Source organism: Talpa europaea, assembly GCF_964194135.1.
Source record: "Talpa europaea genome assembly, chromosome: 1".
In the NCBI taxonomy this organism is placed as follows: domain Eukaryota; kingdom Metazoa; phylum Chordata; class Mammalia; order Eulipotyphla; family Talpidae; genus Talpa; species Talpa europaea.
The window spans coordinates 137,190,151-137,216,006 of record NC_140073.1 but is presented as its reverse complement, the minus strand read 5'-3'; the positions used below and the strand labels follow the sequence as shown (position 1 = coordinate 137,216,006).

At 37.1% G+C, this 25,856-nt stretch overlaps 1 protein-coding gene across 20 annotated transcripts in view; it reads right to left on the bottom strand.

Annotated features, from left to right (window-relative positions):
- Nucleotides 1–12,394, bottom strand: part of MAP2 (microtubule associated protein 2) — a gene marked incomplete at both ends in the record, with an annotated part of 69,023 nt that extends 56,629 nt beyond the window's left edge. For all 20 annotated transcript variants that reach the window (XM_084240452.1, XM_084240454.1, XM_084240455.1 and 17 more), the window contains one exon: nt 12,133–12,394. In XM_084240452.1, coding sequence (XP_084096578.1) covers nt 12,133–12,394 — 262 coding nt within the window. The remainder of the gene's footprint in view (nt 1–12,132) is intronic.
- Nucleotides 12,395–25,856: the final 13,462 nt, after the last annotated feature.

Genomic DNA, 25,856 nt, shown 5'->3' with positions numbered 1-25,856 from the left:
ACTGCAGCACGAGTTCTATCCCCGGCCAGGGAGGTGACCCACATGGCGCAGCAGATCTTTCCTGTCTCACCTGCTTCTCCCCTCAGCAGTGTATTTCAGTCTGTCCACCTGTTCTGTTCCCCACTCTGTCTCTGGTGAATCCTCTCACCCCTATAACCTCTGGACAGTACCCCAGTTCTTGTATGTATAAATAAATCTTAAAAAACAAACTAGAAGAGGATCAAAAGATGATCTAAAGGAAGTATGGTTTAATGCAATGATTGTATTAATTAGTCATACCCAAAGTTTTATAGAACCAATAAAAGGAGCATTTCAGAATTTTAATCAAGTCAATTTTCCAAAAAGCATATTTGGAAAATCAATTTTCCAGAAAGTATGACTTAATTTTTCTACAAATCTTGTGAGGAAAAGCGCTTTTTGCATTCATATAGGTTTTTCACATCCAATTACATCAAAGAACAGAAGGGAAAGTTGAAACATCATTACAAGACAAAGGACAATCAAGCATTTCTAGTTAGAATAGAAAAAATGCTTATTAACTTTCAAATTTGCATTTAAAAAGTCAACAAAGTTTAGGATATTTTTTATTCCTTCATATTAAAACAATTCAGTTTGACCTTATCTGGCTATTCATGTGCTTAGATGCCAAATTATCAGCTGGGTTAACTTCAATGCAACCTTAAATCATGAAATCCAACTAGGAAGGAAACTAGTGTCACCAAAACAACCAAGTTCTTGAGTGGTGCTTTCAAATCTGCATTTGGACCATGTGTTCAATGTGGCCCACAAGGCATCTAAGCACTATGTTTTTCTTAGGCAGGTTGGCAGGCAGGTATTTTCTGGAGGACAGGGGTGATTGTTATCCAGATTGAAGGAACTGCCAAGCCAAAGTTGTCACTATTGAAAGTGATATCTGTACTTGCTTCAAACTCAATTCTTTGCTTCTTTCCTCACTGCAATCCAGGGTAAAACTGGAAATATCTGACATATTTTGGGAGAACCAAAACTGTGGTGAACCAAGTTAGTGCCAGTGTTTTGAGGAAAGGCAGTTTGTCTATCTCATTATTTTTATTCTGGCAATGTTCTCAGGAGAGTGGGTTTATTCCATTTTTTCAATGTTTCAGTCACAAACTTCTATTTTTCAAGAAATAAAAAAATCAATAGTCAATTTTAAATAAAAAGAAAAGATATACTTGGGCTTTAAAGCAATATGCAGCACACAAGCAGGAAAACTGAACTATGATTTAATTCATTTTATAAAATTGCCTACAAAAGCAATAACAGCTGTTTAATTGTTGTTTTCCACTAAGCAGAAGAAAATCCTTTAAATACTAAAATATGGTTAGAATTAAAAAGTATAAATGGGAGCATCATTTATTTTAATATGTCAAAAAGAAAATTACAGATTACAAGAAACATTTTTTTAAAATGGTGAAACTATAGGGGCCTCCCTGGTGGTGCAAGGGGTTAGGAAGCAGCTTTATGAAGCTATCCACAGCCACTGCAGCATGAGTTCAATCCCTAGCCAGGGAGTTACCCACATGGCACAGGAGACCTCTCCTGACTTGCCCTCTGCTCCCCTCAGCAGTGTATTTCAGTCAGTCTGCCTCTTCTGTTCCCCACTCTGTCTCTGGTGAATCCTCTCATCCTCTGCACCTCTGGCCTGTACCCCAGTTCTTGTATGCGTAAATAAATAAATATTTTAAAAATGATGAAATTATAAATGCATATGTAATTGAAATCAAGTTAATGAATAAATATCTATTTTTTAATAGGGAAATTCTGTTTACTACCTAAGAACTTATCATTTGCCAGTTATTTTTTTGACTCAAAAGTAAAGAAAAAAGGGCATTGGTAACATTTTATTTTGATCTTCAAAAGGGATATATAACATCGCCCCAAGACAAATACCTTTTATTCTTTTGAATGAGAAGTATAATTAGCTTAATGACTTAAAACACCCTTTTGCTTCGTTGTTGAGGTTGTCCATTTGTTAGAAATGAAGTTTATATGAGCTACTGACCTACAACAGTAAAGCAATTCTTACCTTACAGCCATTGACAAAGGACATGCATTTTAGAATTCTCTTTACAGGGTATTTCAGTAGCACTTTCAATTGGGCCAAACTATTACATTGGGCTCCATATTCTGGGAATGAGCAAAAAATTGGTTGTTGAACATTTGTGTGTTTCTTAATTGTTACTTCACTGATGTCTCTTTGAAGGACCAATTATCCTCCCTTTTCATATTCTTCCCAGATCATTAACATTCATCACTAAGAAAATACTTTTCATTAGGTGTCTTAGTGTTATACATTTTTTTCTTTACTCCCAAGCCTAGCTCCTATTTTCAGATGTCATCAGGTTTTCTGCTATACATTTTCCATTAGCTTAATTTGTTTCTGTTTTAGCCAACAGTTGGATAGTCTTTACCTTGAATTTAGTTTCCTCTGGCAATTTCTTGATTTACCTCATTGGTTCTAGTATTCCTTTCTAAGAAACTTTTCTACAAATGGATTGTTCACACAGTGCTACCATCTTTGTAGACCCATCATATTTTCATGATTTCTATTCTCAAAAGCAAATATGAATATACTAATTTTCTCCTTTTTGTATTAACCCAAGAAATATTCTACTACAGAAAATAAGAAATGCATGACATGCAAGAAAGAATATGAAGATGAATAGTGTCTACTTCAAAACACTTACAATTGGACCTGCCTGGTGGCACAAGGGGTTAAGATGCAACCTATGAAGCTATCCGCAGCCACTGCAGCATGAGTTTGATCCCCAGCCAGGGAGCTACCCACATGGTGCAGCAGACCTCTCCTGACTCGCCCGCTACTCCCCTCAGCACTATATTTCAGTTAGTCTGCCTGTTCTGTTCCCCACTCTGTCTGTGGTGAATCCTCTCAGCACCACCCCCCTCAACTCTGGTCTGTACCCTAGTCCTTGTATGCATAAACAAATCTTTTAAAAAAATAAAACACAATCTAGTGATGGGAATAAAACAAGCAACAAGTATCCTCAGTAAAATGTTTGAGATGATCTTTCCCATTGTATACAAATATCAAAGAGTATATTGTAAGCTTGAAATTAATATATATTTATTATACTTGGATCAAAATGTTGACTATGCTCAATGCTACTAGCAAGACATAAACATGGAACAGGAAGATTTACATGCGACAATAAAACCAACATCAGCTTTGGGTCTTTATCATGGACTTTTGGGAATGTTTCTTGCATGGCATGTAGCCTTTGAAAATGTTTTTCCTTGTTTCACAAGGGTCTGCACATAATAAAAAAAAACACAACAGATTGGTTAGGTAATAAATGTAACTTGATTTTTAGTTCAATCAGAAGGCTGACCAATCACACAGGGGTCACTGGTGAGAGGATCCACAGTGCTCAAAGTCCAGAACTTCCTTGCCTTATGTTTCCAAACAGAAAGTTTGCAATGAGAATCTTGAATCTAATTTTCAGGCTGCTGAAGCTGAATCATCGATTAAAGATGATTTTTCTCTGAATCTTGAGCCCAATCTTATTATCCAATTTACCTAATCTTCTCAAGTTTTGAGTATTGCTGTAATCAATTGTAAAAGCAGATGTCTTATTCTCCTTTCCGAGTTCTGATAGCCACCTAATATTTGCACATTTGCAAGTTTTAACCAGAGCCTCAGACCTTTGCTTTCTGCCTTGCTCATCAGCGTGACTGGGTTTTGAATTGTATTTTTTATGAGTGTTGCCGAATGGTGACTCACTCTGGGAGAGGAGACACAGTGAGCAGACAGCAAGCAGCTCTGTGTCCTTTTCCCCTCAGGACTCATGAAGTCAGAGTAGATCATGTTTAACCTGCCGGGTCTGCAATGCAGCACCAGTTGTTCTGTTCATCTGCTCCTGATATGAATTCCAGGCTCCCTGAAAGTCAAAGCACGTGCTTTATGTAATGTGCTAAGAAGCAGTGAAGTGTGAGGGAAAGAGAGGAAGAGCAAAAGGCTTGCTACCTGAAGTAGAAACAGTTGGTGCACCTCAGTAGCTTGGAGAGGAAAGAAGCATGACGACTGCTAAGAACTCTCCAGCTACTAACCTCCAGCAGAGAGAAAATCAAACCCAAAGTCCAACCTCATGGTGCTGTTTGGCACAGAGTAGTAGATATTTTTTTCAGGTGTATACATGTAAGATAATCAACATGCACACACACATATACACACACATACATCACAATTTTTAAAAATAAATTTTTCATTGATGCTGACCATATTCTCAATATGTTATAGCAATTTATTTGTTCCAAACTACTATTAGGGTTGTCTCTCTCTTTTTTCCTTTTCTCTTTTGTGAGGTGAGACTTCTTAGAACTACAGCAAGATACAGATCAAAGCTGTGCAAAATCCTAACCAAAACAAAAGCTGAGACAGTCCAAAAAATGACTTCAGGAGGACTGACTTCCATGATTAATTATCCTCATCTGCTCATGATGCAAACTAAAGGATTTTATGAGCTGTTTAGAATTCTGCTCTATATCGAGATTTTGAAGACCTCAAAGGTTGAAATACATGAAAAAATGATGAAAAAGCAGGAGAGCAAATTAAGAGAAAATCTGATAAGATCTTAGAAAATGCAAGATCAGGATAAAAGATCAAGAAAAAAACCCACAGTGCTAATTAAATTATTAAGTTGTACTTACATTTACAGACAAGCCAGACAGAAATATTTTTACAAGTATAGGTCTGAATTGTTCTTTGCACAAATCTGTTGCCTTCATTAAGATTTAAATTCAGCACAGTAATTTTTCAAAGTGTCAGTGGACAGAAGAGGATGCTAAAATACTATTTTTCTTATCACTTGTGATATGGTTCTGACATTAAGCACAAAACAAGACAATAAAGAAACAAGAGTGATTTCCGTGGGTACATGGAAGGAATTTTCTGGAAGAACATATAAGGGAGTAAATATGCATGCAAATTAATTTCATTTTAAGATATCATGTTATATCATGTCACATAGAACCTTGCTCTTCACAACTTGAAACGTTTATAGCCAATAAAAATTCCAAGAAATAGAATCATGTTTTAATATGTTGTGTCATTGGGTTTGATTAAAACAAAACTAGAGAAATCAAGTTTTCCTTAAATTTTGATTCAGAAATACCGGCTTAAAAATTTTCTCCTACACTAAGACTTTGGCTGCAGAACACAGATAGATCTGAGGTAGATTTTTATAGGAAAACTGCCCTATAGCTGCACATTTAAACAAACAACTTTATCTGGTGGTCTCTTTTCCGCCAATTTGTAAACCAGTCTAAGTTTTAGCCAGCAATACCTACTGTACGCAAGAGTAAGAGATGTAGCATTTTGTTACAATGTCCATATAAGCCAGCGGTCAATTAGGTCCAGATCTTTCTATTTACCAACAAGACAAGCCATATAACAGGACTGAAACTAAAACCCACAACCTGTTTATAATGGTATAGAGATCACATAGGACAAAGCAAACGTGACAAATACAAACCTCATGGAATTGCCTTGTTATCAATCCTTGTCTTTCTCACTCACTCTAGCCCCAGATGCCTAACCTTTTGGAGGAAAACAATGAAAAGATCCCTCTTTTCTTTCCTCATCCATCGCCGCAGTCAGGCCCAGACGCTTCGCAGTGAGGCGGTGTGCTTTTCTGCAGATCCACCCTTGAATGCTAAATAACTGCACACTCCTCTCTCTGCGGAGCTCAGGGAAATGGCAGCCTGAGCAATGAGTGGTTGGCATGGCAACAAGGAAAGAAAAATCTGCAACCTCTTGTATTGTTAGCCAGCTTGTTTATTTGCCACAGGGGGTGGTACAAAGAGCTTTGATGGTTTTGCGGGAGAAATGGCCTTGTACTACTTTGCCCTGTGTACATAAATATATTACATACAATACTCCCTATTTCAAATGAGATGATGACTCTGACTAGTAAATCTTAAATACAGGAATGGAGGCAGGGGACGTGTAAGAAAAGGCAGGTTTGAATTTTCTAAGATTGAAAAGAAACAGAAGCTGAGGTACATTCAGGTTTTTGCGTGTGAACGATGACAGACTTTTCCTATATTTGCATATTTTCAAGCTAAAGGTTATACTATTAGCAAAAATAAACTTCCATATCAGAATACATACATGACTTGGCTGTGTGAGTTGTATAGGTATTAAAGTGCAGACCAAGGCTTTTGGAGGGGAAGTTCCATTGGTAAACTGAAAAGGTGAGCTTGGAAATAATCTAGAAGTTCTCACTACTCTGGCAGAGAGCAGACCTTGATTGTCTGGGGAGCTATTAGGAAAACAGAGTAATTTGGGGAATGGAGATAGTTAACTTGAGAAATGCCCTATCATTTTAAAATTTACTCTATCCTATAGCTACAATGGCATTTGCTGGTCATGAAGTCACTATACATCTGACTAGTGTTTCTTCCTATCATCCTCCCAGAGGACAGACAGAGTCAGCACTTTACATGGTTTTACATACTTGAATGTTTTGACATCTATCAACTTGTCAGTATTGCCCCCTTTTAAGAATGCTGTAAAACAGAAATAATTTTTTGATCTTCTGCTATTCTTAATGCTTCATCAGTACGGTGGTTTGACATTCAAATGGCCTTCTTTGGCTGTAACTGATAATCACTGACACTGCCTGTGTGGCAGGGAAAAAGCACTGGTCTGCAAGGCAGGAGACCTGCATCTGGTGTTGTCATGCGATCTTGGATGAGTGACTGCAGGGGAGGACTATGAAAGGTCATCTGACTGATCCCTTCCAGCCTTCTATCATGCAATCCATAACAACAGCAGATAAGTACTGAATTTCATCACTTATTCTAATAAAGAATATTAACATTTGCAATTTAGTGTGAGGTGAAAAATCTCTCATCACAAAGGATCTTGAAAACTCTCACAACCAGTAGCAGGTTTATAAAGCCAAGTAAATGATAAACTATAGGGAAAATCTCATACCACCTCTTGGGGGCAGGACAGTTCGGCTGCACTAGATCATAAGCACACTCACAATTCAGCTCCCTCTCTCATTGTGTAAACCTAAGCATGCATGTCACGTAGCCATTCTGTACCTTGTTTTCTTCTTTGTAAAATGAAGATACTAATGATGGATACATTCACAGAAGTCCCAAGTAGATCAAATGAGATGAAAGATGTGATGATGCTTTAGAAATTGAAGGGCACTATGAAAGAGTGCAATGCTATAAAAACATCCAAGTTGTAGTTTTACACATATTTCCAAGTTGTAGTTTTATACACACTTTGTAGTTTTACACATAGTTCTTAAAGCAATCCTTAATGGATGAATAAGAAACAGTAAATCTTTTATTCACTATAGATGTAAAGGAAGTAGCAGTGAAATGAAGAGAGTTTTCAGAGCAAGTTCAGAAACTTAGAACTACTACTTTGTTTGCAAGTCCCAGCTTCTGCTATTAGAATAAGCATATTAAAAATGATCCTATAGGGCCTCCCAGGTGGCGCAGTGGTTGAGCGCTGGGTTGCGAAGCTGCCCACGGCCTCTGCGGCGCCAGTTCGATCCCCAGCTGCTCCCCGGCCACCGGAGGAGGGTCCCACATGGCGCGCAGACCTCTCCTGCCACCCGCTGCTCCCCTCAGCAGTGTACCTCAGTCCTTCTGCCTGCTCTGCTCCCAGCTCTGGCTCTGGTGAATTCTCTCACCCTCCCGCGCTTCTGACTGTACCCAGTGCATGTATAAACAAAACAAACAAACAAATAAATAAATAAAACATGCCTCTATTTAAAAAAAATGATCCTATAAACAGGAACAGTAAGGCTAGTATTTGTGCTATTAGATGATGAGATGCTACATTAAGCAAAAGCGAGCTACATTGTTAGTCACATGCACAATGATTATAGAAATCAATTGCTATGTTCTTAAAATGTCATTTTAAAGGTTACTTTACTCTTTTATTTTACATTTCTGAAATGATTTTCCATTCAAATGTATATATTTTTTATACATCAGTGCTTCTGCTTAATATGAGAAAACTGATGTTTCTTGACATGAATTTAGTGTAAGTTTCTCCCACCCCAGATAAGAAACTTAAAGATGAAACTCCTAATTTTCACTAAGAGTTGGAATGTTGGGGACCAAAATGCATTCCTCCTATTCTCCTCAATAAAGATAGGAAAGAGAGAAAGGGTTTACTACAAGTCACTCTTCTTATTTTAAAAGGACTCTTTAGATTTATTATAATAACTTTCTTAAGTGGTTAGATTCTGAACAATTTTCTCATTTCTTTTTACAGGCTTCTGTGGCATGCCTTCTATTAAGGACACTTTAATGAGTAAATGGAGTAAAAATCTTAAAGTATGAGAAGTTATACTACAGTGGGCAATTAATTCTATTTATCTTTCTATGGATTAGCTTCAAATTATAAGAAAAGAGACAAATTGTAAAAGAGAAGCTGGAAAGAAATACCATTTAAAATATTATTGCCGGGACTCCCCTGGTGGCGCAGAAGTTGAGCGCTGGGTTGCGAAGCTGCTCACAGCCTCTGCAGTGCTGGTTCGATCCCCGGCCACCGGCGAGGGTCCCACATGACGTGCAGACCTCTTCTGCCGCCCGCTGCTCCCCTCAGCAGTGTGTTTCGTCAGTCTGTCTGTTCTGCTCCCGGCTCTGGCTCTGGTGGAGTCTCTCACCCTCCCGCGCTTCTGACTGTACCCAGTGCTTGTATAAATAAATAAATCTTTTTAAAAAAATAAAAAAAAACCCAAAATATTATTGCCTTTAGCATTCTCTTCCCCATTCGTCTCTGTGCAAAAGATCAAAGATAGGAAGACTATGGGCTTAAGTCTTTAAAAACCAAAAACTATTATGCCCCCAGAAATAAAAGTGAACAATGAAAGAAGATGATGAAGGAGAATGAGGTAATATCCTTAGTTGAAATAATACTCTGATGAAGGAAAGGAGAGACATGAGATGGCTTCAATTCATTTATCATGTGATCTTGTTAAAGAGATAAAAAAGAAACCACCTTGGGGAAAAAAAACCTTATTTTTTTGTTTAAAGGGGATTTTTTTTTTAAAAGATTTATTTATTTATTTATACAAGCACTGGGTACAGTCAGAAGCGCGGGAGGGTGAGAGAATTCACCAGAGCCAGAGCGGAGAGCAGAACAGGCAGACTGACAAGGTACACTGCTGAGGGGAGCAGTGGGCAGCAGGAGAGGTCTGCGCGCCATGTGGGACCCTTGCCCGGTGGCCAGGGATAGAACCGGCGCTGCAGAGGTTGCGGGCAGCTTTGCAACTGAGTGCTCAACCACTGTGCCACCGGGGGGGCTGAAAAAAAAACCACCTTATTTCTAAAGATGAAGAGAAAACTATAGCTAATAAGGACAGAAGAATAATCTTTGAAATCAACTGGTAATGATGTGGACACCACAACATATTGCCAAGGACCTGAAGTCACCAGGAAATGCTTCAAGTTCATGATGTCCAGAGAAGCATCTGTATAGGGGGAAATTCAATATACTGGTAGATTACATGTTAATTACAAACTACTGGGATAATAGCTAGCTCCCTAGCCCCCTTTGACACAGTCACCTCATAATAGAACGTCAGTTCATATCAGCGGTCTCCATCATCAAAGGTGAGCATTTTTAAAGACTATATTTGAGACTGAAAAACATTTATTTTTACTTGTTATTAGTCTTGTTTGTAATTTGTGAAACATTTATAGATAAACTATCAATAATAACATTTATTATTTTATTACGCTAAGTTTGGGGAGAAATTTAATTGCATACTAACTCATCACCAGAACATCCTCTGTGGGTATAGTTTTCCACACATGGATATTTTTTGGATCCAATATTTGCCTTGTTATTTCTGAGGGGAACTTAGTTTAAAAATGATACTGTAGTTTGTATGGAACACATCATTCTGGTGACCCACAGCTGGCTGTTTACAAACTTGGTCACTCTGAACATCCATATAAAACTTTCATAATCAGTCTCCCCAAAGTAATATGACTCATTTGCTATGTACTGAGTTAAGTTAAAAAATAATTCTGGATGGTCCTGAACCCATAATTTAGAAGAAATATTTTTAAATTTTTTTACTTACATTATTTTCCCAAAGAAGCTGGCAAAGACACACTGACCTGGCAAGTAGATTTTTCTGATGTTCTTAAATACTTTAATTAAGACTATTGAAAAAATGAAATAGTGCATGATGTTGGTTCTCCGCTGCGTGACTAAGCCTGCTATTATGAGTTTTCTCTTGAGGGTAGAATAAGTCTTTAGTTGTCAGTGACAGTCAAGTGATGAGAGTCCAAATGCAAAGTGACACATTTCAGCGTGTCCACTTCTCCTGCATTCATTCACTCATTCATTCACTCAACCAACACATGTTTATTGAGTACTTGAGGTATAATTTTAGGATATGATAAGAAAAACCTTGGTCTTTTGCGTTATCTCTCTCATTTCCCATCACTATTTTGTTCCTTAGCCCTTCTTGGTGATTCCCTTCACAATTCTCCAAGGTAGTCTTTCTGATACCCAAGTCCTCTCCTTTTCAATCTGTGTTAAAACTCATGTGTCAAAAAATATTCCTGAGTGAGAGTGTCATGTTTTCCATATTAATACCATACCACCACCAATAATAATATTAATACTAATTAATATATATTATTTGAGTCATTCACTTGGTATACTTAACTCTGCACATTGTAACCATAAGAGGTAAAACATATTTTTGTTTCATTCTTAACCACAGGTTTTTACTAATGGGTCACATGTGGTTGCTGGGCACTGCAACACTTCAAATTCTTGAATCATAGTGGACACTGCCACCCTCTTTTTTCTGTTGCATGTATGAGAAAGAGTACAATTAAAAAAAATTACACTATGTACTTATGTGATTTTTCAAGTCTTTGAAATACCCTCCTCCTTGTCACCCTACTAAAATTTAAATATATTTTCTTAACAAAATGTATGTACACTTGGTAAATGTTGCTGATTAACTGATGGAGTATAGAAAACTAACTTTTAAAGAAGGGATGGCTTTGATGGGGGGACAGCCTTTTATACTACTTGTAGTTTACTTGCTCTTTTTGGGTAGCGTATCTATAAGTTGCTGTGTTCAAATGCATTCAATTCTGAATTACAGAGAAAATAAAACAATAGTAAAGAATAATATAGGATAGGCTAATGTTTCTGTATGACATTAACAATATTAATGACTATGTCATTAACTATAATATAATCAGTGCTAGAATAGAGGACAATACAGGTAGTAATTATACTTTGAAAGGAAGTATTTAAGAGTAAATTATATTATGTTTGCCTTTAAGCATCTCTATATTAGCTCTTTTTTTTTCTTTTTTAGATTTATTTATTCCTGTATACAAGAACCAGGGTACAGGCCAGATGTGCATGAGGGTGAGAGGATTCACCAGAGACAGAGTGGGGAACAGAACAGGTGGACAGACTGAAATACACTGCTGAGGAGAGCAGTGGGTGAGACAGGAGAGGTCTGCCGCACTGTGTGGATACATCCCGGGCAGGCTGGGATTGAACCCGTGCTGCAGAGGCTGCGGACAGCTTCACAGCGCTGCGCTCAATCGCTTGCACCACCAGGGAGGGCCTCTATATTAGTTCTTAAAAACTATTAGAGAGAGTATGAAATGATTCCTGTATACATAAGTATTTTTATTTCTTTTGCTCTCTCTCTCTTTCTTTTTGGAGGCTGGGACTGTACTCTTTCTTTTATACTCTAAAAAGTAAATATGCTACTAATCAATAAATCAATCTGATTTAGGTCCAATATTATTAAGGAAAATCAGTAAAAACTATTTGTGAAGTTTTCTTTCAATGAATTATAATACCGACAGCTTCTAGCAAAATAGATATACATTGAGCCATTTGTTTATCTATTGAAATCAATGTGATAAAAATAAAATGGGGAGATGAGGTTGAAAATATCACAAATTTGGGAGAATGCTCTCCTCTTGGTATCTTTCCCTCGACTGACTAGAATTCTGGTCCTAGCAATAGTGAAAGTGGATCAACGCCGTAAATAAATTCACTTTCAGATTAAACAGACTTCAAAGCACAAAGAAAGCAGTGGTGGCAGAAAAGCCCTTAGTTACCTGCTGTTTCTCTGTCAGCTGAGGTCAGCTCTCCATTGATCCCATTCTCTTTGGTATTTGAATAGGTGCCCCGAGACCCATGTTCTCCAAAGGCGCCCTCTTCATCCTCCCTGTATGGGAATCCATTGGCACTTCGGACAAGTCCCTCTCCTGCCCCTCCTTGATCCTTAATCTCAGGTGGATGTGGGTGTGCCGATGCCTCTGTCAGCTGAGCTGAGGTCCAGTGAGGTGCCTTTGCTTCATCTTTCCGATCTTCTGCCATTCTCTAATGTTCTGTACTCTCTCCTGTGATTAAAAGAGAGAGAGAGAAAAAAAAAAAAACAGCCATCACTTTGGGGGAATCTGATATATTACTAGCACCAAACTAGGTAAAATTTGTAGCAATTCAATGGTCATTTAAGAACAAACAAACAAAAAAACATTAGATTGCTCTTAATATAACAGGTAACCACTGTTAATATTGTTTTTTTTTTTTAAGATTTATTTATTTATACAAGCACTGGGTACAGTAAGAAGCGCAGGAGGGTGAGAGAATTCACCAGAGCCAGAGCGGGGAGCAGAGCAGGCAGACTGACAAAATACATTGCTGAGGGGAGCAGCGGGTGCGGCAGGAGAGGTCTGCGTGCCATGTGGGACCCTTGCCTGTGGCCGGGGATTGAACCGGTGCTGCACAGGCTGTGGGCAGCTGCTCAGCCCAGCTCTCAACCGCTGCGCCAACAGGGGAGGCTAATACTTTTTTTTGTACAGATCTTTTCTGGTGTATCTATTCTTATAATGTATCTATCTACATTGACCCTTGGACAACATGGAGGTATGAGGCACTGACACGCCCCCCCCACCCCCCCCCCCGCCACACACACCAGTTGAAAACCCAAGAATAGTTTATCATAGACAGTCAGTATCTACAGGCTCTCCAGCTGTGGATTCAACCAACCAACATTCACAGTTGGTTGAATGCATAAATATGGAGCAAGCAGACAGAAACGAATCCCTGTGTAAGTGGACCCACACAGTTAAAACTTGTGTTGTCCAAGGGTTCGCTGTACTCTATTTTTTTAAATTAATGTTTGATTTTTAAGGACACATCTAACTTTTATTAACATACAATGTTGACTGTACAGTCACACCAAGGAATCCGTTAGTGTAGGAGAAACCTGCAGGATGAGAAAATTGGTAGAAAAAGATAGGGAAAAGCAGGACTGAGGGGAAATGCTTAGTTGCAGGGAATTACTGAATTACTCTTAAAAACACAACTCTCCATGAATCCTAGAAAAGAGAGTGGCCACCATATTAGTCCTTTCAGTTTCAAAGGTGTTCAATTCAAACCAGAGGTAGATTTGCTTTTTTAAAGTTATGCCACTGGTTATTACAGGTAAAATATTTTAAGTAATTTTTCTAGAATCACTGGCATAGAAATAGGAGCTTGAAAACTTGGTAAATACAATAACAACAGTTACTTGCAAATCTACAACTCCCCAGATATTGCATAGGAATGACTGAAAATTCCAAGACAGGTGTGGGAAATGTCTGAGACACCAGAGCATGATGGGAGGTGGGAATCCTTAGAATTAATCCCTCCATTCACATATCTGAATATTTAGCTACGATTTCTATAAAGATGAGTATGTGATGTTCTAGACTTCATCCTGCCATTGTCTTCCAGGCAAATAATGAAGGGAGCTAATAAAAGAACCTAAGGACTGTTTCTTCTGAGTTGTGTCTTCTTTATACATCTAATGAAGAAATGATGTAGATGCAAATTGTGACATTCTGGATAACAATATTTTATCAACAGAGAGACTGTTTGCTCAACATCTTTATCTTTATATGCTTCCATTTATTTACTTTTCCTTTACCAGAAGAGTTTAATTAAAATTCCATATTCTTATTTGGTCCAATCTATTTTGCGTGCAGAATGAAGACTTGTAAATAAATTTAATATAAGCAACTTCCATTGTGAATGTCATTTTATAAATTAATAGGTTTTATGTTAGAACTGTTTTAGATTTTGAGAAAAATTGAGCAGACAGCACAGAGAATTTTCTGTTACCCCTGCACATATTTCCCCATTATTACTATCTTTTATTAATGTAGTATATTTGTTATAATGAATGACAAAATATTGACACGTTATCATTTAAGTCCAGAGCTTAAGTCCCCTCATGGATATTATACTACATTTAGTTTCCATGCCTCTTTAGACTCTTGGCTGTGAAGCTTTACGATTTTTCTTTATTTTGGATAATTCTGAGAAGCACTGGTCTTAAGTTCAATGTTCCATTGAACATTTTCTCATTTTTTTCAGTTAGTCTTGGGTTTTGTGTTTTGGGGAAGAAGATCAGGAGAGGTCAAGTGCTCAAAAAGTCTTGAGAATTGCTGGGGTACACGGGATAAAATCAGAGCTTTCTGATATCTTTTAATGTGCTGTTGGGCACTGGACTCTTGGGAGGGGGTGGCAAAGCACCTTGATCAATTGGCCATCACCCCTTTATGTGAAGCCATATTTATTAATATCTCCAAAAGGACTTGGAAAAAAGTTAGGTTTGTACTTTTGCCCATGTTCAGCTCTGGAAATTCTAACCACAGATATTCAAAGTAAATAAAACCTTATAAGTACTGACAGCTCCAACTAAAATTGGCATTTTTCTCCCAGGACACTAAGGAAAAGATTTCTCAGTGACTGAAAATCCTCATTTTGAATCTAAAAATCTAATGCCTACATGGAGAGTTAACACTTGGTAATCATCTGCTTAAAATGTTAAAATAATTTGTTTTTAGAAGACAAGACATTTAAAAAGTGAACTGTTAGTATTTAATGCTTTGGTGTTTTGGGGTTCTTTCTTTTTAGTTAATCTACTAAAATTGAAATTATGAATACTGCATAAAATAACTCATTTGTAAGAAGAATGGGCTGGTTGGCCATGCCGATGTCAATTAATAACAGACACAAAGTTAATTTATTACCTAGAATATATCAGCTGACTTTCTGATAAGTCTATTCAGCTAATACTCTTTAAAATGCATGCGGGTTAATCTTATATCACTTTCTAATTTGTCAGACTTTTGAAATTTACATTGTCTAACCATCTATTAAGTGACAATCATTTTTAGAATATTTTAAGCTAGAATTGCAATTGTTCTGACAAAACTTCTTTGACAGAAAATATGATTTGGAAAGATTCTTTTTGCTCTAGGGAAAAGCTGCTGGAATCAATGGAGACACTACTTGGCCACACTCATTTACAATCACAATGTGACAGTACTGAAATGTCATTCATCCTTGGTAAATTCTCATTTAAACTCCTAATAAGTGTTTTGGGGTCACTTGATTATTTCCACTTTTCAAATGGTATTAATAACATATTAAAAGTGATCACGGGCCTCCCCGGTGGTGCAGCGGTTGAGTGCTGGGTTGCGAAGCTGCCTGCGGCCTCTGCGGCGCCGGTTCGATCCCCGGCTGCTCCCCTGCCACCGGAGGAGGGTCCCACATGGCGCGCAGACCTCTCCTGCCGCCCGCTGCTCCCCTCAGCAGTGTACTTCGGTCCTTCTGCCTGCTCTGCTCCCTGCTCTGGCTCTGGTGAATTCTCTCACCCTCCTGCGCTTCTGACTGTACCCAGTGCATGTATGAACAAACAAACAAACAAACAAATAAATAAATAAAACATGCCTCTATAAATAAAAAAAATTAAAAAAAAAGTGATCACAACTTCCTTTAATTTTTCCCTGATGTATAATATTATTTTATCAGAGTCTCTGAAATCTGTGAATGTAGAATTAAAGAGGAAAACTGAGTTACAGGACAATACCCTCCAAATATATTTAAAAAAATATGAGAAAATAGGAATTGCAACACTTCATTCCTACTCCACTCTCCACATTGCCCAAGATTACATATCCTTACTGTTCTTAATGACTGAACAGCTGGGGCCCTGCTTGCTGTTCACACAACCTTCTGGTTTGATAGTGAAGCTGAAAAACTACCTGAACTCTCCTCTTTCAAAGCCTAGCTTGATAACATGAGAAAGGACATTATTAAGTTATGAAGAAATGTTTAAGAGCTGATATTGATCTATAATTTATAATAAGTTGTAATGGGAGTCTTACTATTAGAGCTAAACACAAACTCCAATTTTTTTAATACTATTTTTTCGGATACTATTACCTGCAATATGGATTTTTAAAAGAAATCTGAAATGTTAGAAGTTCAAATTTCTGTTTATGCCAGAAGGAAGTATCACTTAAGGTGATCATGTCATGAACACTATGCTATGTATATTCTTATACATAGACTCCAGTCTTCCTCCTAATTAAAACCTACATTTGGAAGAAAAAGAAGCTAGAAGAAGATCTAATGCCAGCCTAAGTGTTAGTTATGGACATGAGTGATGAGTTTCAATCTTTGTTATCGTTTGCTGTTAAACAGTTTTGTCTTGACATTCAAAAGTTCTCTAAGGGCAGACTTATTGCCACTTTCATCAAAATTCTGGCATTTGATATTCCAGTTATTAAAATTACAGCTCTTTTCCTCAATAAGTCTTAGCGTAAGGAGAGAAGGCAATTATTTTACATGTCATGAGATCATTCACACAAACAGAAAGTGAACCTTTCCCTTCCTTGGTCCAGAACATTTCCAATGAGGTAGTGAGTCTAATCACTGCTGCTTTCAATCAAATTCCTGGGAATGCACCAATTTTTCCTTGTCTGCTTCTAACTGAAGGAGGTGGGAACAGCTCAGAATGTTTAAAATCACCCACTGTCTGTGGCAGGAACCTACTTCATGTTGTGATCAGAGTATTGATACCTTTAAATTATCTTTAGAATATTTATTTTAAATATTCCTTGATATTACTTAATGATTTATAACAAATATACACTTGCTTAAAATATCTCAAATTCAGGTATAATTTTCTTTACTAGTTAGATCATTTTGGAGATGGATGTGAAGGAATAGGCAGAATATGAAATTGCAGTAGACAGTTCTGAACTACTAATGTTCTCAAAAAAGTAACTGAATAATTTATTATCTTGATAATTGAGATGTGTGCTCAAGTGTCTGTGAGTATAGCTTTTCTCTTGGGATTCCCATACAACCACAGACCTCACTGTTTTTCTGTGGATTACAATATTAGAAAGATCTCATAGCACAGAAATAGTCCCTGATTATAGTTATTATTGGGCTGTATTAAATACTTTCAAAAACTGGCAAAGAGAAAACAGTTGAAAGCCTGGAAAATCGAAAGGAAAAACACACCAGGTGCCAGATAGGCATGTATTCATTTTTATAATGTGCTGGGCATAGCAGTTCTAGAAAGATTTCTTTGATATGTTCTACCCTGTTATCATGGGATGTGCCAGTTCAATAAAAACACTGGGTTTATAATTTTGTACTGCTACATAACCTAATGATGAACACAAGAAAAAACAACCACTGTTATAAGTAGTGAAGCATATGAATATTGTTTCTCTTTTCATGTAGACTGAGTTATGCCTATACTATTTCTATCCACACAAGTGCTACAAAAAAAAAAAAAAACAACTTTTATTTGGTGCCTAACACTACCAGAATACATGAGTTTGTACATAAGTGCTAAGGAGATCTAAGCTTAAATAGTTGAACAGATGATAACTCTGTATTCCTTTTTGATTTCTATGCAAAATTAAGGAAATAGTTCTTTATATGAAAAATTTACATTTAAAATTCAGATAATAGTTTCATTTCTACTCTGAGCTTTTCAAAGTGATTATATAAAATAAGGATGACTTGTTTTTCATCACACACCATGACTAATAAACAGTTCATAAGGGAGTAGGTAGGTGCATAATTATTTGTGATGATGATGGACAGAGTACAAAACTACCCAAAGTTAGGTTTTTATGAGCATTATATAAGATGATAAAAATAAAGCATTATTCTGGGAAAGTTGAATGTGCTTAATAAATTCTACCTATTACTTGTTATTATTTTATGGTTTTTATCCAACATGTGTATCAATAGGATACAGAGCATGCTTTGTCCCATTTGAAAATCTGAGGCTAGAGAAAACAAATTACTTGATCAAGTTTACTTGTTTCCAGTGAGATCTGGAAGGAGAAGCTAAACATACTAACATCTACACCATTGCTTGCTCTCACTAAGTAGTAAGATTGGTGAAATGTGGGTGAAGTAGAAAGAGAATTCAATCTAGATAATGACACTAACTTCATAACTTCAATCTAGATAATGACACTAACTTCATTGATAACAATCTCCTACATAAGATGTTTAATGGGACCATATATACAAACTAGACTTCACAGCTATGTAGTATTTCGGAACCCTTTTTTCACATGGCGTAAGAGAACTAAGGAATAAATTAGGAATAAATAAATTAAAAAAGTCCTTGAAACCTTAGCCTCTACTGAAGACATTTATCTAAGGACCTGCAGTTAGGTATTGAAGACACAGTGGGAATTTTCTAACTAGAAAATTAGGGTTGAGACTCAACAACAACAAAGAAAATAATCCAGTCAAAAAATGGTCAGAAGAGCTAAAAAGAAACTTCTCTGAAGAGAAAACGCAAATGGCCAACAGGCATATGAAAAAATGTTCAACATCACTTGCAATCAGGGAAATGCAAATCAAAACTACCATGAGATACCATCTTACACCAGTGAGAATGGCACATATTAAAAAAACTAGCAACAACAAATGTTGGCGAGGGTGTGGAGAAAAAGGAACTCTTCTGCACTGTTGGTCGGAGTGCAAACTGGTCCAACCACTATGGAGAGCTGTGTGGAGATTTCTGGACCTACTAAACATAGAGCTCCCATATGATCCAGCAATTCCACTCCTAGGTATTTACCCAAAGGACCAGAAACATCAATTCCAAAGAGCACCTGCACCCCTATGTCTATAGCAGCACTATTTACAATAGCTAAGCTTTGGAAACAACCCAAATGCCCAAAAACAGATGACTAGATCAAGAAGATGTAGTACATATATACCATGGAATATTACTCAGCATTCCAAAAAGATAATCACATACAATTTGCAGCAACATGGATAGCGCTGGAATGGATCATGCTCAGTGAAATAAGCCAGAAAGAAAAAGAAAAATACCGGATGGTCTGACTCATAGCAGGAATCTAGAAAATTTAAATAAGGGACCAGGAAAATGAATAACTATAAGAAAGTGAAAATCAAAATCGACAAAAAACTATGAACCAGAGACACTCTATGCAGGGTAGAGGGCGGGAGGGGAGGGATTGGGGTCAAAATAAGGGGGTTGCAATTGTATGGGGAATATAAAAATAAAATTTATTAAAAAAAAGAAAAAAAGAAAATTAGGGTTGAATCCAAGCATTCCTGCTTACCAGACATGTAAACTTAGACAAGGCTCTAAACCAGAGTGTTAGTATCATAGCATGTAACTCACCATTGAACAAACAAGACAAGGTCATTGTATCAGAGTATAAAACTAGCCAAAGTTAGGTTTTAGTGAGAATTATGTAAGAATTACTACACAAGAAGAAATTCATTCACTATAATTTAATAATTTTTACTAAGTGCAAACTGAAGAATCAGGATAAAAATTTTAATAGAGAAATTATAATTTGGATTTTGACAATTGATGAGTTTGTTTTAAACTTTCTTCAGTTTAAAATCAGATTCTGGACCTGTTTGGCTTTGCCTAGTATCACGTAACAAATGTATGTAAATGGAAATCTCCTTTGGGTACCAATCTGAGGAATATTCTATCGAATTACAGATTTTCCAAAAGAAAAATCATGTCATAGTACTTACTCGCACCACCAACAAGTGAATATTCTTTAGTTCCAGGAAGCTGGCTGGACTAAAAGCTAAATATAGTAATTACTATTTGAGGACAAGATGTTTCAGGGTTTTCTTTGTGAGATGTTGGGAAAGGGCATGACCCAGATGAAGCTGTGCTATAGATCACAAAATAAAATGATAGAAACAAACCCAGAAAGTTGTAGAAGAAAGTGGCAATAATGAAAAGAATAAAAAAGGTTGGGGAAATATAAGTCAAATGAATGTAAGAGCATAAATTCAAAAGCTAAATATTTGTGGTTTTCCAGGAATGAGATCTGCTTTTAGCTATTTAAGACAGGTGAGAGGAAGTCTTGGGGTATTATAAGAAAGATATTATTTATTTCTGTTTCCTGTCTCTCCAAAAATACAAGTCATAAGACTAGAGCACTGCCCAAAGATGTCTGGATTAAAATCCCATTCTATATATGGTAAACCCCTATGGCTGATATAAAATATCAGCACTTGTTTTCTGCATTCTTCTGAGTTTAATGCCCTCCTTGTCAGTGGATGTGTTCAAGCAAAAGCTGCATGTTTATTCTGCCGCGAACATGATAGAATTAAGGGAAACTATCCAGGATAATGACTGAAATGCCTTCCAACTCTTAAAATTATAAATCTAAATTTATTAAATAATTTATTGAAAACTTTTTTCCAAATATTAGTGGAAAGGGAATAAATGCTTTGGGGCTAGAAGAAAAAAATATACAGTCCTTATGCTAAAGGAGCTCACCACCAACAAAATGCAGCCTGGAATGTGCTATCTCAGGGCTGGGACAGGAAGATGTAGAGACAACTCATGTCACACCAGTGAGTGAATTAATACTTTCTGGGTCCAGTATCATCTGAGTTGAGTTTAAGTAGGAATTAGCTAAAGAAAAGAGGGAAGATTTTTAGGAAGAACGAGCCTGAATAACCACATGCAGGTGTTGCCTAGATCAAATGAGCCAGGTAACACCTTCCAGGAGGAACCCATAGTGAGTACTCTCAGCATTCCCAAACTCCAGTTTTCACTCTGTTAGATGTTCCTCCATATTTTGACTGTCTCCCTCACTAGGAAACTCTTGATGAGTTCCCAAAGAGAGGGCTGGAATTAATTCAGCTCTCCATCTGCAGCACCTGGTACAGTGTATGCATAGAATAGGCTCAGCAACAAATGTTTACTAAATGAATAAATGCGGTACAAGTGTAGAGACAAGACTGTCCATTGTGATGTAAAAGTGAAACAAGACATGGGGACATGAGGCTGACAGGAAGGCAATGGTGGAGTAGGGAACCATGCCATGCCTCAGCTCTGTCCTGAAGGCCACAGGGAAGCCAAGAAACATGTGAGAGAAGGGAGTGGCATAACCAAGCTTATTTTTTAGATTGATTGATTCAGCCATAGTATTAAGCATACATTGGAAGGAGGCATAATGTAGGATGGGAGCACCTCTAGGGGCAGCTGTTTAGGAGAGAAGCATGTAGACCTGGAATATGGTGGTGAGGTTGGGATTGAAACAAGAAGTACGTTCTGTGCCCAAAACTTATAAATTAATTAATTAATTATTTAAAAAACCCTAACCCTCTTCTTTTAATATTGTCTTATGAATCAAAGTTCATTTATTTTCCCTTTCTACCTAGCTATCATCTACAGACATACATATCTTACTACCCATCTGTCTGTTGTAAGAAGGTGTATAATAAAATATCATGTTTTATATACTATATTTACCTTATTATTTTCTAAGTTTGTGGTCCAGTCATATATTATGTTCTGAAGAACTTCTTTTCATTAAACCATACAGTGTTAGAGAAAATTTTGCCTGGTTTTGATGAGTAACGTAAGATATTATTTTGTTGTTGTCTTTTAGCCTGAGTTTCTTAAGGTTTATTTAGATACCACCTTTTAGATACCATTTTTGGTGACCTGATGACAGGTTACAGATAGAGACACATGTACTTGGTCAGGTCTGCATTCATCCAATATGACACTGAAGCAAGGATATAAAAAAATGTTGGGGGGCCTCCCCGGTGGCGCAGCGGTTAAGCGCTGGGTTGCAAAGCTGCCCGCAGCCTCTGAAGCGCCGGTTCTATCCCCGGCTGCTCCCCGGCCACCGGAGGAGGGTCCCACATGGCGCACAGACTTCTCCTGCCGCCCGCTGCTCCCCTCAGCAGTGTACTTCAGTCCTTCTGCCTGCTCTGCTCCCCGCTCTGGCTCTGGTGAATTCTCTCACCCTCCCATGCTTCTGACTGTACCCAGTGCTTTTATAAATAAATAAAAAAATCTTTAAAAAAAAAAAAATGTTGGGAAAAAGTCTGAGCCTGAACAACGCAAGAGCTGGATTTTTCCTTGGAGGAACTGTTGCTTTAATAAGTACATACTGAACCTTTTCTTTAGATCATTATCACTCATCAGTTTATTATGCTTCTGAGTATCTTATTCAATGAATATTTTTTGAATGCTGACATTACACCATGAATTCTATCAGGTACTAGAAAAATAATGGTGATTAAGATATGGGTCCTAGGCACAAATAGCTCATGCCATGTGCAAGGGAGGCAGATGTGTTAGAAAAATATATGTTACAAGATAATACAGCAAACTCAATAACAGAGGGCATAATAGGTGCTATATGAATATAAACCTGAGTCATATATATTTGAAAAGAAAAATGAATGGATACAAAATACACGTATTACATGCATTTTTAAATATACTAAACTATCATCAAAGAGAGTTGAAAATCTAGCTAATTATATTAAATACTAATTTTCTCCTAGAGAAAGTTAAAATATGAATCATGTAAAAGTAAAGCATGAGTCACAAAAAGCAGATCAATTTCTTTAGTTTCTTTTTCTGTTTTGGACTTAGGGGAGGCTGTGTGCTGTGTTGCTCTATGCCACTGCTGGCTGTAATTGTGACTCAGGAGAGTTCTGAGTTAAGTTAAAAGTGGCTTGTTCATTCTGTCAGTTGAGTTGAGCCCAAAAGGAAACATTCATGATGCTTCTAATTTGGAATTCCCTCATAAATCAGCTCTGATCCAATTGGGTCAGTCAGCCTACTGTTTGACTTACCTCTTTGAGTAGGCCTATCTTTGTGTACCCTGCAATGAATCCCAGAAATTTAGGTCAACATTATGGTTTGCTATTTGTATTCTTTAAAGCTTCTGGAGTGAAATATTGTGACACAGATTCTCTGTAGTCTCCAGATCTGAAATGTATATAATCATCCCATGTTTATGAGACCATGTAAAAAAATTGAGCTGGAAAAAATATTCAACCAACAAATACCACAATGATTAATTTTTCTACAAAGACAAATGCCCTAATCCTATACACAAGTAAAGGCAGACATACCAACACTAGGCCCATAAGCAAGATCGGAAGATAAGTTTGATGTAGAAATAGACTTTTCATTGGCAAGTCAAGTAATGAAGGATCTCCCCAAGGGTAAATTTGAAAAATTGATTTAGAATGCAAAAAAGGTTAAATTGATTTTAAAATAAAACCAGCTGGGGGAGGGCCTCCCCTGGTGGCGCAGCAGTTGAGCGCTGGGCTGAGAAGCTGCCCACAGCCTCTGCAACATGATAGCAGGCCCCCGGAGAGGGTCCCACATGGTGTGACAGACCTCTGCTGCCGCGCCCGCTGCTCCCCTCAGCAATGTATTTCGTCAGTCTGCCTGTTCTGTTCCCCGCTCTGGCTCTGGTGAATTCTCTCACTCTCCTGAGCTTCTGACTGTATCCAGTGCTTGTATAAATAAATAAAGAAATCTTTAAAAAAAAAAAAAAACAGCTGGGGGAGAGGACTGTAAGGACAAAGAAGAGAGAGAGTGCAGGGTCTATGGTGGATGGATGGCCACATTGCCTGAGTGGGGCTCCTCCAAATCCATAATGGAAATGTTGTAAGCCAATATTAACTCAATAAAAAATATTTTTAAAATTCAGCTCCTAAATAAAATAAAATAAAACTCATTTCTAGAAAACTCAGAATAATTTTGAGACATATTAATTTTAAAAATATATTAATCATGTCGTACTTTATGTAAACTTTGATACACTTTTCATACTTCATCCTAACCACAACTTGTGAAAGGAGAGGAAATTTGTTTTTTTCAATGACAGTAGGATGGGAGGGGAGGGGTGGAGATAAAGCTGATGGCAGACATCCAGACGAGTTAAAGGTATGACTGATAATGATGTCTCTGAAGAGGAAAGAGAGAAAAACACTGCCCTATTTCTCCCTTCATGGGATTTCAGATGAACAGTAGGGAGAGGAAAATGACAGCAAGAGACCTGTTTACAAAGCTACCACCGCAACTGTCTGAGGCTGTCAGGTTCCCTTCGATATTAGCCACCTAAAAATCCAAGGATTCACCTTAAATGTTTCCCAAGGAGCAATGAGACATCTGGGGAATCTTCCTGTCTCTGCCACTGTTAATATCCAAAACATTTTTTTTTTTTTGCCAATTCTTTTCAAATCCATGCTGAACACCTAGAGTACCAGAACTAAATCTATATACTAAGATATAGCTCCACAATAAAGTCAAGCATAAAAAATAATCCTACATGGCTTTGTTGAAGGTTGTATTGAAACCTATTGTTTCAACACAATAGGTTTTGATTCAAAACAGAGAAAAGATCATAATACTTACTAATAATGTTTCTTAAAATATTTAGACATTGAAAAGTATGAAAAATATCTTTCTTGTTATTTCTGAAAGCCTGCAAACAAGTGATGTGCTATTATAAAAGGGCAATGTCTGACTATGGCATCAGATGAGAGGACATAGGTGATGGGACTTTCAGCCCCTGGCCCATAGGCCTCCACTCAGTTGAACCAAGATGTAGAGGGCTATTCCATCTTCACTAAGGTCAGTCTTCTTGATACTAGATGAGACTATTGAAAAGTATAGATTGAAAAGTAGAAATAGGTAGAAAAAGCACTATCTTCATCCATGAAATGTGGGTCCAAAAGAACTTGCTTCTTTGATTTTTTTCAAAATCTTTTATTCTATAGCTAAACTAGGTGGGAAAGTCTTGGAGAAATTACTCCAAATTTAGATTACGAAGCTCAGCGGTAAGCTATGTAAAAAATCTGAACTCAAGATGCGGTCCATAAACTCAGTGATATAAGAAGATTCTAGCTTTTCTCCAAGAAATTGTTCAAAATCATTTTACCTTCATATGGTATTTCCAGTGGGTATTTTGGTTAAGAATTTCTAAGGAGCAATATTTCACTTCATCTTTCTTAGCATTTCTAATCTTTGCTTTATCTTAAAGAATGAAATACAGAATTAAAACTAAAATTGTCTGGCATTCTAATCATAGAGCCAAAGGGAAACAGACATTTCAGTTAAACATGAATAATTTTTTGATCAACTCAGGATAAGACAAATGATTATGATTCAGCGCTACATCTCCTTTGAGGTGCTACAGACCTTAAATGAAAAGGAAACCACAATTTCTTAGGAAAGAATAAAAGCCATTTCAGGAATAATTCATAAATAAGGGATGAGATGAGATTTTATGCATCTTTAAAGGAAAAATCAAGGTGAGACAAGTGCCCAAGGTGTGAGTAGAAGTGAGATGGATGAGATCAGAAAAAAATCTTCTTTTCTGATGGTGAAATTTACCAATATTTACTGAACACCTATTATATCACGAGCATGGTTCTAGATGGTGGGAATATTCAAATCTGACATGACTCAGTTTTTGCTCTTTAGGAGCTACTGCAAGAAGATAACACGTTAACATATAATTAGGTGTCGATATGATACTTTGATGGAAGTACAAAAGGATTCTATGGAAGTTCTGGGGAAATTGGAAGACTTTCAAAATGGTGAAACTGCTTTCAATTCTGAAGGGCATCCATGTTGGACAAGAGTCCTAATTTGACACAAAAAATAGCAACACAAAAACATGGGAGTTTGAGA